Source organism: Episyrphus balteatus, chromosome 1, assembly GCF_945859705.1.
Source record: "Episyrphus balteatus chromosome 1, idEpiBalt1.1, whole genome shotgun sequence".
Classification (NCBI taxonomy): Eukaryota; Metazoa; Arthropoda; class Insecta; order Diptera; family Syrphidae; genus Episyrphus; species Episyrphus balteatus.
This window is the reverse complement of record NC_079134.1, coordinates 151,405,737-151,422,849: the sequence shown is the minus strand read 5'-3', so window position 1 is coordinate 151,422,849 and position 17,113 is coordinate 151,405,737. Positions and strand designations below refer to the sequence as shown.

At 30.2% G+C, this 17,113-nt stretch overlaps 1 protein-coding gene across 2 annotated transcripts in view; it reads left to right on the top strand.

The window, feature by feature from the left end:
* Positions 1-17,113, top strand: part of LOC129907274 (semaphorin-2A) — a 293,539-nt gene that overhangs the window by 232,811 nt on the left and 43,615 nt on the right. For both annotated transcript variants that reach the window (XM_055983391.1, XM_055983393.1), the window contains 2 exons: positions 6,613-6,700; positions 6,788-6,839. In XM_055983391.1, the coding sequence (XP_055839366.1) occupies positions 6,613-6,700; positions 6,788-6,839 (140 nt within the window). The remainder of the gene's footprint in view (positions 1-6,612; positions 6,701-6,787; positions 6,840-17,113) is intronic.

The following is a 17,113-nucleotide window of genomic DNA, read 5'->3' as shown; positions in this document are numbered from 1 at the left end:
AAATTCGAACCATTTGACCTTTTTTTTTGTTGTATCTCTTACTCATTCAGATGAAGTAAAATTAATTTACTCGGTTTGGTTATGCAGAAGCACATTGAGAGGGTTAAGTTTATGTTGTTATTTTTCTTTCCGTTTTTTTTTTTTTTTTTTACCAATCTGAACTTCCAATCTCATGTTCCTACACCTACTCTATATAGACACACTCTCGACTTAATCCTTTGGTAGCTTCAAATGATTACATTCACAAACTGGATTACCAAATATATACAACATTTGTTTCTCATAATATAGCCACAGAAAACGAAAAAAAAAGTCGATCCCTTTTCGCCCTCAAACAACTGTTTTCAATTAACGGTTTTTCTATCAGCTAAAACAATCCACTAAATCCTTCCAAAAAAGCAACAAGGAAATTTTTGTTAACAAAAAAAAAAAAAAACAAAAATATAAACAAACCTACACACAAATCCACAATCTAATTTGCATTCGCAAATCGTTTCGCTGTTAAACAAAGAGCACGTTTCATATATCCGAATACGAATCCGACTTCGACCCAGTAAACAAAACAAAAAAAGCTCCACAAAATGTCCTTTTCCACTCAAAACAAGACACACACATAAAAAAAAGGATATCAAGAGGAGTCACCAATATACGCTAATGACAACCGACGACGACCAACGTCCAGTGTATCGTGTTTCATTTCCCAAAGTACTTTTTCATCAAAAAAAAGGACGAGAAAATCATAAAAAAAATGTCACAAAAAAAAAGTTTTATTTTGAGTTGTAATTGTATGCCAGACTGTTTTTTTTGTTGCAAAAACCAAAAAAAAAAAAGAAAATTCTTACATGTCCTTTTCTTTGAGAAAGAAAAACAACATCAAGCTATTACATTTTTTTGTTTACCCCTTCTCCAGGACTCCTTTCTGCTATAACAAAAAAAAAACACAAATACCCCGATCCATCACACACAGCGCAAAAGGAAAATAGATTTTGTAAATAAAACATCCATTAGACGAATACCAATAAAGGATATTCTTGTACTCCTTCATTCCTCTGTTAATAGGATACAATAGAAAGGAAAACAAACAAGAGACGACAAAATGCCCCTGAAAATTGAACAATCCCACTAAAACGGTCAACATACACAAAAAATAAGGATTGAAATGTGACAACGACAAAAAAATATTGGCAAATATTTATTTCTTCCCGAACGCAAAGTCTATACGTCTGCGTTTAGCGAAAACAGAGGCATTCACCATATATATACAAGGTTCCTTCAATATTATCATCAAATGTCATTTGAATGACGACAACGACGACATGTGATTGCTCCTTTCGATTGTAATAAATATGATTGGCCGTGACCAAAGGTCGATGTTGTTGTCGTCGGGTTCTATCCTGGCTATTCCCCGGGAATTGTATGTTTTTTTTTTCTGTTAAACCGTTTCCGGTAATTCAAATGGAGCAAAAAAAAAAATAAAAGGACATTCATCAGTGCCATTGAAGACATAATAGTAAAAGGACGAACAATTTAGCTAAGGTCAATAGAAATGAATTGATAGACGATAATAATTCCACTATACACGCGAAGGAGTCGGTGACCTTATAATTCTAATCCGTCTTTTTTTTATGACTCAAAGCAAAGAAAAAGTAGGAGGATAGTAAAGGACTTAAAAGGATGACATAAGAGGCTATCAAATATTTGCACAATCAAAAATTAAAGCCAATAAGTATGATTACCGTAAATGTCAATCATCGAATCATCAAAATGACGCAAAGGACAGAGTGTCCTTTTTTCAAAAAAAAAAAAAAAAAAAAAAAAAATAGGGGAATTTAGGAGATAGAAAGGGAGGTCAACTCTCATAGTGGAGCGAATTTAGTCAGTAGAATTAGTACATTTTTTGCTCTCATATATCCAAACTGCGAATTTATTTCATATTCCTTATAATTTTCCTTGATATAAGGATATTTTGTTTATTCGCCATGGGCTTTCTGGGTTAGAAAGTATTTTAATTATTGAAAAAAAAATACTCTGGTCAAAAAAATTGCACCTTTTTTATGTTTTATGAAACATTCGTAACTGTTTTTACTAATTTTGCATAGCTGATCTCAAATCTGACCTAAGTTTTTTTCTAGCAGCTATAGTTTCGGTCATACAGTTACTTAAAATGTAGAAAAAATCGATTATTGAGATTTTATAACTAGAATATCTCGAAAACGCGAGCTGACAGACTAGAGTTAAGCATACTCAAAACTTCTTAAAAAATATTGTTTTGTATCCGAAATCCAAACCACTGTAAGCAATGGAAATGCTTAAAAAGTACATAGTAAAAAATCGATAATCGAGACTTAAAAACTGGAATATCTCGAAAACACAAGCTGATAGAAAAATTCTGATTTCGGACTAGATTCAAGCACACTCAAAACTTCTTAAAAAATATTGTTTTGTATCCGAAATCCAAACCACTGTAAGCAAGGGAAATGCTTAAAAATTACATAGTAAAATATCGATTATCGAGACTTAAAAACTGGAATATCTCGAAAACACAAGCTGATAGAAAAATTCTGATTTCGGACTAGATTCAAGCACACTCAAAACTTCTTAAAAAATATTGTTTTGTATCCGAAATCCAAACCACTGTAAGCAAGGGAAATGCTTAAAAATTACATAGTAAAATATCGATTATCGAGACTTAAAAACTGGAATATCTCGAAAACGCGAGCTGACAGACTAGAGTTAAGCATACTGAAAACTTCTTAAAAAATATTGTTTTGTATCCGAAAACCAAACCACTGTAAGCAAGGGAAATGCTTAAAAATTACATATTAAAAAATCGATTATCGAGACTTAAAAACTGGAATATCTCGAAAACACAAGCTGATAGAAAAATTCAGATTTCGGACTAGATTCAAGCACACTCAAAACTTCTTAAAAAAATATTGTTTTGTATCCGAAATCCAAACCACTGTAAGCAAGGGAAATGCTTAAAAATTACATAGTAAAATATCGATTATCGAGACTTAATAACTGGAATATCTCGAAAACACAAGCTGATAGAAAAATTCTGATTTCGGACTAGATTCAAGGACACTCAAAATTTCTTAAAAAATATTGTTTTGTATCCGAAATCCAAACCACTGTAAGGGAAATGCTTAAAAATTACATAGTAAAAAATCGATTATCGAGACTTAAAAACTCGAAAACACAAGCTGATAGAAAAATTTTCATTTCGGATTCAAGTTAAACGCACCAAAAACATTTAGAATAATATTGTCTTGTTCGTGAAACAAAACCAGTGTTTGGTAGCTTAAAATAGACATGCAAAAAAATCGATTATTGAGATTTTATAACGGGAATATCTCAGAAACTCGAGGTTTTGGATTCGAGTTCAACACACTTAAAACTTTAATAAAAAACTTATTTAATTACTGAAACAAAACCACTGTTAACTAAGAAAATGCTTACATAGTAACAAAAAAATCGATTATTGAGATATTGGGATTATCTTGAAAACGCGAGCTTATAGAAAATTTTTGACTTTGGATTCGAGTTTAGCACCCAAAAAGCCTTCGGAAAAATTAATCAAACTTAATAAAATGTAACATTTGTTGCCCAGTGTATTTTTTTTTTTTTTTTTCAAATCAATAAAGACCCTTTAAAATGAAACAAACAAAAATCAATTGAACAAACTTAGTGATGGTCAAGGACTGACTCTTCAAAATCACTGATTGAAATAAAATCCGGTGTTTGTTTTTTTTTTTTGTATTATATGTTTTTTTTACTCCCCTTTTCATGGTGGGTCCTTCCATGGTCCTTGATTTTTGCTCCTGTCTTCCTTTTTTTTTGAACTTAATACTAAATTCTACTATGTTGTCTGTTGTGTGTCGATACGGGATAGCATTTTGAAATGTTTAAGTTGGTTTCGAATTTCTTTTGTTTTGACAGGAACAGGAAATGAACAACGAAAGTTTATTTAAAATTAGATTCCCGATATATTTTGCTGTTCGTTTGTTGTTTTGTGTGGTAATGTTGGGTGAGAGAGATGATGGTAGAGAAAAATGGTGGAGGGGGGTAAAAGGATGTGAGTTTATTTTTAATTTTTTTTATAACTTTTTTTGTCATCTTGATGACTGTAAAGAGTATGGGGAAGAAGAAAAGAGACTAACAATTTATATAAAACGGATGTGAAAATCCAGGAGAAAAAGATTATTTCTCTCCTCTCTCTCTCTGTAGACTGGCAAGTTGATTGACATTTGAGATTGGACATAAAAGAATGATGTTGAGGGATTTGTTGTGATGTTTTTTTTTTTTTTACTTTTTTTCATGTCGCCGAAAAATAAATAAATTTCAATTGTTTTGGTTAAAAAGAAAAAAATAAAAACAAGATTTTTCTTTTTGAACATTTTTTTACGAGTTGAATTTCGTCTGGGAAAATTTTAAAGATAAGTAATTTTAAAGCTTAAAGTTTTTAGCTCTGTTTAAGGCAATTTTTTTTTTTTCATTTTCTGTTCATGTTATGTAAAATCCGAAAAATCTTCAGTATAGGTAATGGAAAAATAGGAAATTCGAATTGCATCTGCATTAACAAAAGATTACTGGATTATTAAAGCTTTTAAAATATTTGCTCGAACTATAACTTTTACATAATCTCTTTTTATGCAAATAGCTTTAAAAATGTCCAGTAGGTACCTATTAAATGTATAAGCAATGTTTATGAAATATAAATTAAAAAACAATGAAAAGATTTTTTCTAATTTACATTAAAAATTAAATTTTTTGAAGATTTTAGGAAGAATATTTTGAAAACTCACGCCTATTTAAGAAAAAACTCTAGTTAAATTTTCAAAAATTAATTTTCAATTTTAAAATTTGAATTTTTGATCACCCTAACGCCTTATTTTTTTATATAATAGCTTTAGACAACTCTTTTATGAGCTAAATATTAGTTTATATATAAATTTAATATATATTTTGTCACAATGAGACAGCAGAAGGTAAAAAAAAAAATTGTTAAAATAGGATAAGGACTTCTGGCGTTTTAAAATTTGACGAAATAATGCAAAATTCCTATTTCTACGATATTTTTTTCATTTTTATGAACCATTTGGTAAATTATTATTTTTGCCAAATAAGAATTAAAAATGGTTTCTTTAAAATGGCGGGCAGAATAAAAACATTGTGCAAGTCGAAATCTTTGACATGTGCGCTGTTGACTGTTTCCCCCTATTTCGTACCTTAGAAATCGATTTTCATCATTTGTTTTTCTATTTGTCGGTACGACTTCGAACAAAATTTGTTTCGGAAGTTTTCTCAATAATGTTAAGCATTTTGTTCGGTTCAATGTCATTTTTCTTGTTTGTATTGCTATTTATTCTGCTCAAACGTTATTTACTACCAGCATAAACTACTGGCTTTGTAAAAATGTATATCTTAGTAATGAATGTGTTGCCGTTGTGTTGTAATACATTTTTTTTTTTTAACATTTGAAGCCGATTTGTGAGAAAATCTTATCCTTCACTACAATATAATCTACCTAAATAAATAATCTTATACATCATTTTATTTATGAAATTTAAAAAAAAAAAAAGTTTTGAAAAAAAAATTTTTTTTAGTTAAAAAAAAAACGGCAACACCGGCAATTTTTAACACGTAGATTTTAAAGTTTTTTTTATTACCGACGTTTAAGAACAGAAATTATCAAGATGGATCTGTAATTTGCTGTAGTTACTTCACTAAAACATAATAAAACGATAACAATGCAAAAAAAATCCAAATTTCTTGAATTTTTTCATTAAAAACTTGCTAAATTGTTAAGTAAAACAACGTTTTAGCAGAAAAAATATAAACAAGAAAAATTACTTAAAACCGGGCAAAATGCTTAAAATTATTGAAAAAACTTCCCAAAACAATTTTGTTCGTAGTCGTACCGACAAATCGAAAAACTAATAATGCCAATCGATTTCTAAGGTCCGAAATAGGGGGAAACAGTCAACAGCGCACTTGTCTCAAAAATTTGTTTGAAAAAACTTGCACAGTGGAAATAATAGAATTTTCTTTTTCAAAACTGTACATAAGCTAGAAATTGATCTAAATGAATGTAAAACAGACGTTTGCTCTTGGATTTATGTAGAAGTTCATAATCAATGAAAAAAAAAATTTTTAAAACCAAAAAAAAAAGTAATAAAGAAGTGAACCACAATTTTAGACCTTTTTTATGCTATTTCTTGGATATTTTGTTTAAGTCAGCAATTTTTTATACTTCTTTCCTATTTTTGTTCATAAAAAATTGATTTTATTGGCGTTATATTGTTGCCAACTATGTTTTTATGAAAATAAAAAGGGGAAAAATGAGAAAAAAGTGTAATTTTTTTGTTACAAAAAATTTATGTGATCTTCACTCGAAACCAGTGTGACAGAAATGACAGATTTTGTTCATTTTCTCCATAAAAATATAAGCAAAATGTTTTCAAAAACTATGTATATTTAAATTTCCTGATTGAAAAATACTACTGCTAAAAATTATGAAAAACTGACTAGCATATTAATTCTAGGGAAATTTTCAATTTCTGTAAACATTTTTCAACTTTTATGTTTTTTTTTTTTTTTTCATTTCAGATCATGTCCGCGAATTCAATTGTGGCAAACTGTACTACAGAACGTTCCATTTGGATGAAGATCGTGATTCACTATTTGTTGGTGCAATGTAAGTATCATTCAGAAATTATAATTCACAGACAAAAAATATAAATTTCCCATTAATTTTCCACTTTGTCCATTCTCTATTCCACAGGGATAATGTATTTCGTCTAAGCCTAAAGAACATTTCTGCATCAGGTTGTGATGTAAGTATAAAATATATCAAGCCTATATAACCCCCTTATATGAATGAAAACAAAAAAATTACCCCTTTTTAAGTCAGAAAATTTTAAATTTTTGAGTTGGTTAAATCCATCTGCCAACTAGAAAGACACAACCTCCAGAGCTTCCAGATGATTAATGAACTCCTCATTTAAGCCATCATTCAAATTCAAGAAAAAAAAAAAAAAATAAAGCTATGTGAGTGGTGGTAATGGTATAAGCGCATTTCATCCTTTTCTCCAACTCCAAAACCATTAGTGGATACTGCACGTTTTCATTCGTGGCAAGATTTGTTATCCTATACACTACTCGTGCCGCCGCCATCATTACAACCACAACGTAAAGTTAACGCATTCGTATAAATTTTCAATGAGCCGTATACTTTTGTGCCCAGCATCAGAACCTGTTTCCTAAATAGATTTTACATTTGAACCCTAGAAACCCCAAAATAGAAAACCAGAAAATCTAAAAACTTGTAAACAATAGACAGAGAGAAAAAGAGAGAGAAACCAAACGTTATGACACGCAACAAAAGTTCCCCAAAGTGACGCGTCCCACACACACATTTATCTCGAAAATAAAAAAAAAACATCCAGATCCTTGTTTCCTTCGTTGACTGTGTGTGATTTTTTTTTTGTATTTTGTCAGCCCTGACTGTGCTTCCATCCGCACCAGAAGCACCGGCATAATTAATTATTAAAACAAAAGCGGTAAAAGGTTCGCCAGGTGAATTTCCTTCCGTAACACTCGTGTTTGTTAGTTTTGTTGGCATCAGGACGAAAGTACGAACGAACTCTACGAACAACCCACGTAAGGAATATCTCCTCTATATTCCTGCAAACACACTCTGAGGTCTTAAATTTTTGGCTGAAAGCTTTGTTATATAGTTGAGGAGGGTTGGGGGTAGTAAGAACTATTCTAACTTGGGTCGACAGAACATCAGTGAACATGGTTGGGGCATATGAAAGAGCCATGGGAATCACCTATATATAAAATTCCGCCATTAAATCTATTCATGAGGAAATTCTTTTGGGAGCGAACACTCAAAATGCTGACGCCCGCTTGTTCAACTTGATATCTCCCAGCCTCAGAGATAGCAGCTGTATTGTATAGTGTTGTGATGTGCGTTTTTTCGGGGTTAGACGACGACTTTATACTGAGCTCTCCATTCCACAGAGGAGGGTTGATGTTGGTGCGGTTTTTAGGCTTGCTGATGATGATGATGATGATGCTGCTGCTGCTTGCTAGCTGGCTGCTGCCATAGTAAATAATGCATGATTTGGTTTTTACATGATGTTGTTTTGGGGTTTTTCGTAGTAGAGAATAGAGAAGCCTCAACGTGATTTATAAATCAATTAAGTTGAAAGCTATCACAGAGAGTACATTTAGCAGATGAACAGACACACACTTTGTTTTGTTTTTCGGTTCGGATGCTCATTTCGTTGAAGAAGAATTATTTTTACGGTTTTTTTCGGATGATGCGTTTCAGAGTTACACGCAAATGTTTTTAGAATGGAATACGAAATCAGATAGAAATAGATCTTGAAGGACAAAGGACTTTGTCTAGTGAACAGAAATTTTACTTTTTCAGTTTTTTTTTATAGATTTCAAAATACCCATTTTGGACATGAATTTTTTTGAAACAGTAGAAACTGATTGAAGTTTTTAGACAATCCGATTAACCTGAAAAACTCCTTTTTCCCATCTTTATTACTAGGTACTTAAAAAGAGAACTTTGCAAACATAATTTCCTGATGACAAAAATAAATTTTTTCGTTTTAGCAGAGGAGTTTTTCTGTGTTGTGTGATTTTTTGGAATTTAACAGATTCACAGATTGTGATTCCGGGAAATTGAATTTTGAACGAAGGATTTCCAATCTAAAAATTCTTGGAACTGAATTCCCTTTTTTGGGTATGAATTTCGAATAAGCTAAAAGAGAACTAGAATTCTTATGAATTTTTTGGATTAAGAGTAGCTAGTAAGGTATAGGTAGTAAAACATTTCCTAGTCATGAGTTTTATTCATAACTAAGCTGTGTGAAATGGGCTTACGTAGAAATTCATACTTTTTTTTTATAGATTTCTTTACGTTTTCCAAACGAAACTTATGTACTAAAATCCAATGCAATTAGGTTTTACTTGGAAGGATAGTCACACAAACAGTTAAAAAGTCAACGGAAATGTTCGTAAAGTTATGTTCAAACAGTTTCCATTTGCCGTTAAGTTGAAAACTTGGGTTTTTCAATAGTATTTGTTAAATTTTGTAAAAAACATAAAGTGTGATTCTTTGAATGTAAAGGTAATATTGCCAAAAAAAAAAGGTTATTTTTTTAAAAACGGCTTTTACGATTTCGATCGAAACAAATGTGTGGGCTTTGGAAAATAAGGTCCTACTTTTGAAATAAAAATATTTTTTTCGGACAGTTATTAACCGTACCTCTTTTATAATCGTTTTATAGATTTTTAATTTACCGGCAGAATTAAAGTGTCTTGTGGGAACCCGAGTAAAAATAGAATTCCGTCGCACCACAGCTGCACTTTTTAATCGCCGCACCTACTCTGCACCATGTCCGCACTATTATCAGAAATTTCTATTGCAACGAAAAACCGCTGCACCACGTCCGCACAATGATCAAACATTTCTAAACCGCCGCACCATCGCTGCACCACGTCCGCACCATTTTTAAAATTTCTAAACCGCCACACCACGACTGCATCACGTCCGCACCATTTCATTTTGAATGAAAAAAAATTCTATTCTTATAAATATGCAAATGTTTAAGTCGTCTTCAAAGTTATTTTGACTTAAGTAACATATTTCCAGTTCGTACAAACATGACTTGGTGGTCGAGTGGTTAAAGCGTTGGACTTCTTATTGAAAAAGCTCTGGATACTCGAGTTTGAATCTCTTTCTCGTCGGTATTTTTTTTTTTTATATTTCAATAATCCAAAATTATGTATCATGGTGCGGTGAATTTTTCATACAAAATAAAATGGTGCGGAAGTGGTGCAGTTGTGGTGCAGCGGTGCTGCGCCGAAATTTTCCGCTAAACGGCGGTGGTGCAGCTGTGGTGCGGAGGTCAAGATTTTTTTTAATTTTTTTTTTTTCTTTAAAAATTAAATTTCTATTTTTACTCGGGAAAGTCTATGTAATGAATTGCCTCGTTGATTTAGTTGTTGCCAATTGTATATAATATTTCAGAAATAATGCCTTTCATATTAAAAATATCCCTTTTCATTGAATGATTTCTCATCATGTCACTTTTAAGAACACGATTTAAATCTTATTTCACTTTAAAAAAAGTTATAGAAATAAAAGACCATTATCACCCTTTTTTTGCCTGTGAAAAAAAAAATCCAAAAAATGTTTAAAACTACATGAATCGAATGTAAACTGACAGACAACCTGTCTGTCATGTTAGATATTAGTGACTCCTTCCATCCTTTTAACACGTTAAATTCCAGTTTGATGACATTTCGTCTTCATCCATCATTATTTTCAAAAGGATCTTCACCAGCCTCTATGTGTGAGAGGTATCAAACAGCAACATCCGTATCCGAGTAGACTGAGTAAATAACACCACACCACAACACTTACACATAACATTAACATAGTCAATATACACTTCTTGACAAGTACAAGTATATATCGCCTTTAGAGATATGCAGATAAGCCTAAACAAAAAAAGTTAACAAGGATAACACACATACAACATACTTACACTTTTCCGACGAGACAGGAATAGCTAGCAAAAACATTATAAATACAAAGTAAAAAAAAAAAAAGATTAATGACAACAATGACAACACAACTATGAACATCGCTTCAGCTTCAACTTCGACGTCGCGTCGTCGTCGTTCATCGTCCTAGTCGAAGGACGTTGAAAGATGTCTGAAACGATGAAGATGACAATTATACCTATGCACATATCCTCGCTCTCAGCGTGGTGTCGCAAGTCATGTCAAATATATCAGACAGGCTTTTTTTTGTTGTTGTTTAAAAAGCCTCCAAGCAGTTAGCGGCACGTTACTTCAATTTTAAGTCGTCAACAATATTCCCAACGATATATCCTCCCCTCCCCCCCACCCATCCTTCAAATCAGGACTTTTGCTGAGTAACTCACGCATAATACATCACGAACAAGATCCTTGATGCAGAGGAAAGGAGTCAATTTAAAAAAAAAAAGTCTACAAGAACACGCAAAGGCAATCAGGTAAAACGAAAAAAAAAGAAAAAAAAGTTTAGTGTGTTTGTGTTTACATTGTCTGAAGTTGAGAACTTTTGTTTAACAATCTACTAGAAAAATTATTTCATTTTCATTCTTTTCCGTTATTATTATACAAAAATGTCTACAGAGTGAATTCTTGAAAAAGGATTTTTTCCCAGTTTTTCAAATTTTTTTTAACTTTCTGTCACTAGAATGCTTGTGCTGCTGATGAAAATTGATTATTTTCATCAATTAGCTATATGGATCCAATTTTTTTTTTTAATCTGAGATTGCTCTTTAACTGACAGACATCAGAGGAGTAAATTTTTTTTTATTTCTACTGGAAATAACACGAAAAATGCATCTGTCACAAGATAAAATGAGTTAATTAATTTTTTTTTTTTTGGGTTATCGAGACAGCAGCTGGGTTAAGTTAATTAAAAAAAAAGAGTCTCTTTTCAAGTTGGTTGAGATTTCAGTCAATATTACTTGTACATTAATTGCATTACCTCCAGAGAAAGCCAAGTGACAGGATGGGGTTAATAGCCAGTTGGCAGTTTGAAAAATTGTTATACCTTGATTTTTCAAAAATATAAAATATGTTCAAATGTGTTGGGTATGAAGTTATGATGGAGAAGAGTGAAGCGTTGCGAATAAGAAGGTTTTTATACATGTAAACGTCAAAAATAATTTTTTTATAAATCGTTTTTTTTTGCAAATTTCTTTACATATTCTTGAAGGAAAATGAACGCTCTAAAAAAATGACCCACACCCTTTTTTCGTTTATCTAACCGTTTAATAGATATTTGAGGTCCAAAAATCGAGAATATCTTTAAAAATTCGTTTTTTTTTTCTTAATTTTGTAATAAATTGAAAAATTATAATAATCAAAGCGCAAGACATATTCTTAGGAAAAAAATTGTTCCACAAAAAAGGTCTTCATAACTTTTTTCATTAATCTAACCATTTGAAAGATATTCGAGGTCAAAGTAAAAAAAAATATGACAACATTTTTTACTTTTCAAAATTATAATTCACTGAAAATTCATTATTTTCAAATAAGCAAATTGTAATGGCTTAAACGTTCTAAAAAAATTCCTTGGCATCAAATTGATTGCTTTAACCGTTTAGAAAATAATCGTATCCAAATCGCAATGCATACGAGTCATAAGAATACTATTGAAATCATTGGGCATTGGTTTGGAGACGAATGTCTTCTAAACGGTTAAAGCAATTAATTTAAGCCCCTACAAGAATACATCTTGCTTATTTGAAATGTAAAAAATGTTTTCATATTTTTTTTTAACTTTTTTTTAACTTTTTTTTTAACTTTCTTTAGAATGGTTAGATTAATGAAAAAAGTTATTAAGACCTTTTTTGTGGAACAATCTATTTCCTTAAAGAATATGATTATTATAATTTTTCAATTTGTTACAAAATTAGGAACAAAAAACGAATTTTTAAAGATTTCCTCGATTTTTGGACCTCAAATATCTATAAACGAAAAAAGTGTACGGGGCCTTTTTTTTAAGAGCGTTCAATTTCCTACAAGAATAAATAAAGAAATTTGCAAAAAAGTCGATTTATAAAAAAAAATGATTTTTTTTTAGTAGAAGCTTGATGTAAAAATGGAAAATTGCGAAGCAGAGGAACTTCCCATTAATATAAAGAGCTTATATTTGGTGTGTATATTTTAGAGGTGTCTAGCAATCGGAGAACAAAATAAAAAAAAAGAGAATTTCGATTTTTGTTGAACCACCCTAGTAAAGATGTATGTTCTCTCATAACTTCTAAACAACTCATCATAACTTGTTGAATAAGATATCGTTTAAATCGTCTTGCCAACCCACTGGTTATAAGCCGTGTAAACTTCAGTAATATGGCGCCATCTAGAAGCAAAAATCTTCAACCGTTCAGGGTTTTGGTTTTCAACTCATATTTTCGTTTAAATGATGTTATGATTATAATTTCGATAAAATATCTGCAGATTTATTAAAAATGGATTTTTTTAGTTCATGAATTTCGCCTCTAGATGGTGTCATATTTTGACATAACTAGGGGAAAAAGATGACACTTTTTAAGATACAATTTTTTACCAAATTATGCGATAACACTAGTTTACAAAAAAATAAAAAATTTTGGACACAAATTGCCGATATACTTTTAGTATAGATTTGAAACCAGAAAACTGGAAAATCTTATCTTAAAAAAATATTTATCGATAGGTTTTCGAGATATGATTTTTCAAAGTTTTTTGTCGTTGTTTATCCCAGCATTTTTTGAGTAATAAACGACTAATAAACAGAAAAGTCCACGCCTAAGGATGAGTAAATAACCAAGAAACACTATAACAACTTTTCTGGGTCACTCCAGATGTTTAAGTGTAATGTATTAAAAATTTTTTAAAAAAATCGATTTTTTAAAGGAAATTTTTGCAAAAAAAACTTTATTACTAAATGAAAAAATCAAAATCTTTCGAATCCTGATAGTTTTAAATTTATGTGTAGAACACTTTATGGAAAAGATAAAAAGTTAATTTTCTTAAAAATCTATTAATAAATTATAAAGTTATGACCGTTTTTATAACGATCAATATTACCGACTTTTTCTGTTACTTTTTGAGTGTTTGTCTATAACTTTAAAGCAAGCATGATTTGAAAATTTTTCTTAAATAATTTTTTGTAACTTATTAAATTTCCTATCGATATGTATCCTTTTAAAAAAAATTTAAATTAAAATATTCTAAAAAAAAAACTTGAGAAAAACTGTTCAAAAAAGAGAAAAACGAAACTTTTGATGTTTTTACTAAATGGTCTATTTTTATTCTTTGAGCATTTATAGATATGTATTTAACATGTGAAGGTGAAAAAAAAAATACTTTATCTTTCACAAAAATGTAATACGGCTTAGATTGGATAAAATATGAACTTTCAAAATCTACTTTGTTTGGTCTTTTTGAACAATGATGGGTTAAAAGGAGTACAACGGTGTACACACAGGCAAAAATTGGGGTGGAAGAGGTGTAGATTTTTTTTTTTAATTCTATGTGGAAAGTAGACGAAAATAGTTTAGTAGATGTCTAAATTTTTATTATTTTATAAGCTAGGAAAATGTCGTTAATTTAATCAAATCCTATCTATTCTTTGAATAAAATGATACTACAATAAAAATTTAACGAAAATTACTGAACAATCAAGAGTAACTTTTTGAAAATAAGTTTCAGCTTGTTAAGTTCAAAAATTTCTTAGAACTAATTTCTCTTGTTGTTTTTTTCCAGGAATTTAACAAACTACTATAGGATAAAATTCTAACTTGTTCATTTCAAGGAACCACTTACTTTGAATTATAGTAAATTAGAATCAATTAACTTTTTAGAAAAAGGGTTTAAAATATAAAAAAAAGGTTAAATGCAATTTCTGCAAAATTAATTTTCATTTGAATTAAGTCCACCTTTTAAGGATCACTGAAAAGTCAAGGTTTCTTTTTTTTTTTTTACAAAGATTGTCCAATTCTAAGAAGAAACTATTTCCATTAAGTACTTGATTTGATTTAAAATTCATTTTAGAGAAAGAATTTCAAACAAAGCTGTGAAGGTTGCTTTTTTTTCACCAATCTTTTACCTATCCAATTAGCAATAAACCGTCAGTACTCGTTCAAAAAATAAGAAAGCAAAAAAAAAAAAAAAACTACATAAATCTTTTTTGCATATTTTCCCTTAATTTAACTCACCTTTTCTTGTTCTTATTCTTCTTTCATAATCGATTCTCAATGCAAAAACCATTTACCACCGCCCATTAAATCCTTATGGCCATCATAGTTGAGTCCTTATAACAGAGCTCGTATACAGCTCTACTATATTTTTGTAAGTCTTATTAAAATTAAGAGCTATGCACTTTCAACACACAGACATTAGTTCATAAATTTTACTCTCTTTCGCTCTGAGGTTGGAGATTGTTAAGTGCAAACCGAAGGTTTGTTCATAGTTCAGTTGGTTAAAGCTTCTTGTTTTTTTTTTTTTTGTTCAATTTTTTGTATAGAAAGTACTTACTTATATTAACTGAACATTTTTCATCACATCTGAAAACAAGGCAGAAAGTATAGAAGAGTTGAGAAAATATAAACCGACATAGAAGACGATGAAGGTCCGCACTTTAAGGACCAATAAAGGCGAAAAAGAAAATATATATAAAGTTGGCGAAAACCACTTAATTGGTTGTACTTGTATTAGCCGCCATTTCTACCGCCACCGCTACCAATATAAGCTACCACAATATCTATATAGAAGGTATAGAGTTCTGTACCGTCAACGTTTCTAACCATGATGCTTACTCCATAAGTGCTGCTTACTTTCCACTTGGTCTAACTCCTTCTGGCTACTTGCTGGTACGATGTACGAACGTACCGAAAAACTAAACTATCTTCTTCTATACAATGTTAATAGTATAAAGTGTTGTTGTTATAGTGTTGGTGTTATGTCTCGATTTTACTTGGTACAAGACCTCTTTAGAAAAGACTATGGGAAAAGTTCGCTACTTTGAAGAAAACTAATAATTAAAGTTTTTTTTTTTTTTGTTTTCTTTATTTTTGTGTTGTGTTTTTTTTTTTTTTCTATCCTTTGCCTGGTTAAGATCTATATCTACCTAAGAATAACTACAATTCACAGGGCTGGTTTTCTCATATATTTGGCCTTGTCAAGGATTTCGATAAAATATGGGTTCGTTTTAGTAATTTTCAAATTAATTATTTCAAAATATAGTCCGGTCAAAATAGACATTCAACCCAGAAATAATTCGTATAGAGTTGAAAATTGGTACAGAGCATTTAAATGTCGATTTAAGTAAAATGTCAAAAGTCCCCAAAAGTCCAATGTGGGCATAAAAAGTTATTCAAGTTTTAATGTCGAAAATGTAGGTTTTTCTTTTCTAACTTTGAAACGGGAGAAGGTATCTAAAAAAAGTATATAGATGTCTTGTAGGTTTTGTAATTCCCTAAAAAATTTTATATAAAAAATATTATAACATTTTTTTTCTACGACTTATCGTTTAGAAGATATCGTGGTTTTAAAATGTGTCAAATGTGGAAAATATCGATGAGTCCTAGCGAAAAGTTGTCTTTTGAAAAACTGGTAGATAATGTGCTCCTTTATATAACTACTTTTTTTGTTTTTTGTTTTTTTTGTTATAGTAGTCTTTCAAAAAGAAAACAAAATATTTTGATTTGATCAAAATTCAAAAATTGCGAATTTTTGTACCTAGTTTCTAAAAGAGTGCGGAAGCCAGCATTAAAAGAGGAAAATCTTTATTTATTTATAATGAAAATCTTCTCAGTAATGCATCTCAATCGTCTCAAAGATCCAATAACGGCTGAAAATTTATCTAATGACAAATTTGAACTACGAATTATCTGAAAGAGGCCGATTACATTGCTAAAAATATGTCAGAAAAACATTTTTTCATTATTAAATATCTCAAAATCCTAGACATTGAGAAAAAAAATTTGATTTCTAACTTGAACTTTATGCTTAAAAAACCTTTAGAAACGTATTATGTTCGTTTCGCAAAAATTTTGTTTATTAGTATAATAAGTCTTCATAGTAATCCTTTTTTCAACATTGCTAAAAGTTAAATTTTAAATTTGAAAACGGGAAATTACATCAAAATATCACATATGATGTTTTTTTTTGAAATTTAAAAAACTAAATATCCCAACCCACACGCCCTTAAAAATAATCAGATTCGTTTTCGGAGCTTTCGAAACCTTTAAAAAAATATTTTTTAACTTTAATAACAAGATGATTCGACACATTAACATGAGTCTAAAGCTAAAACAAGAAAAAAAAAGATCCTAAATTCAAAAAAAGAAAAAAAAAATTGTTAAACCACCCTTACCATTTCGGAGTATGAAAAATAGATTTTTTCTGACTGTCCAACCTACCCGATATGTTTACAAAATGTTTAAAAAATCGTTTCAAAAAAATAAAAAAAAAAAAAAAAAATTTGGACCACCCTAACTATTAAGGGGTCTGAAAATTTGATGTTGGCGTATCTTCA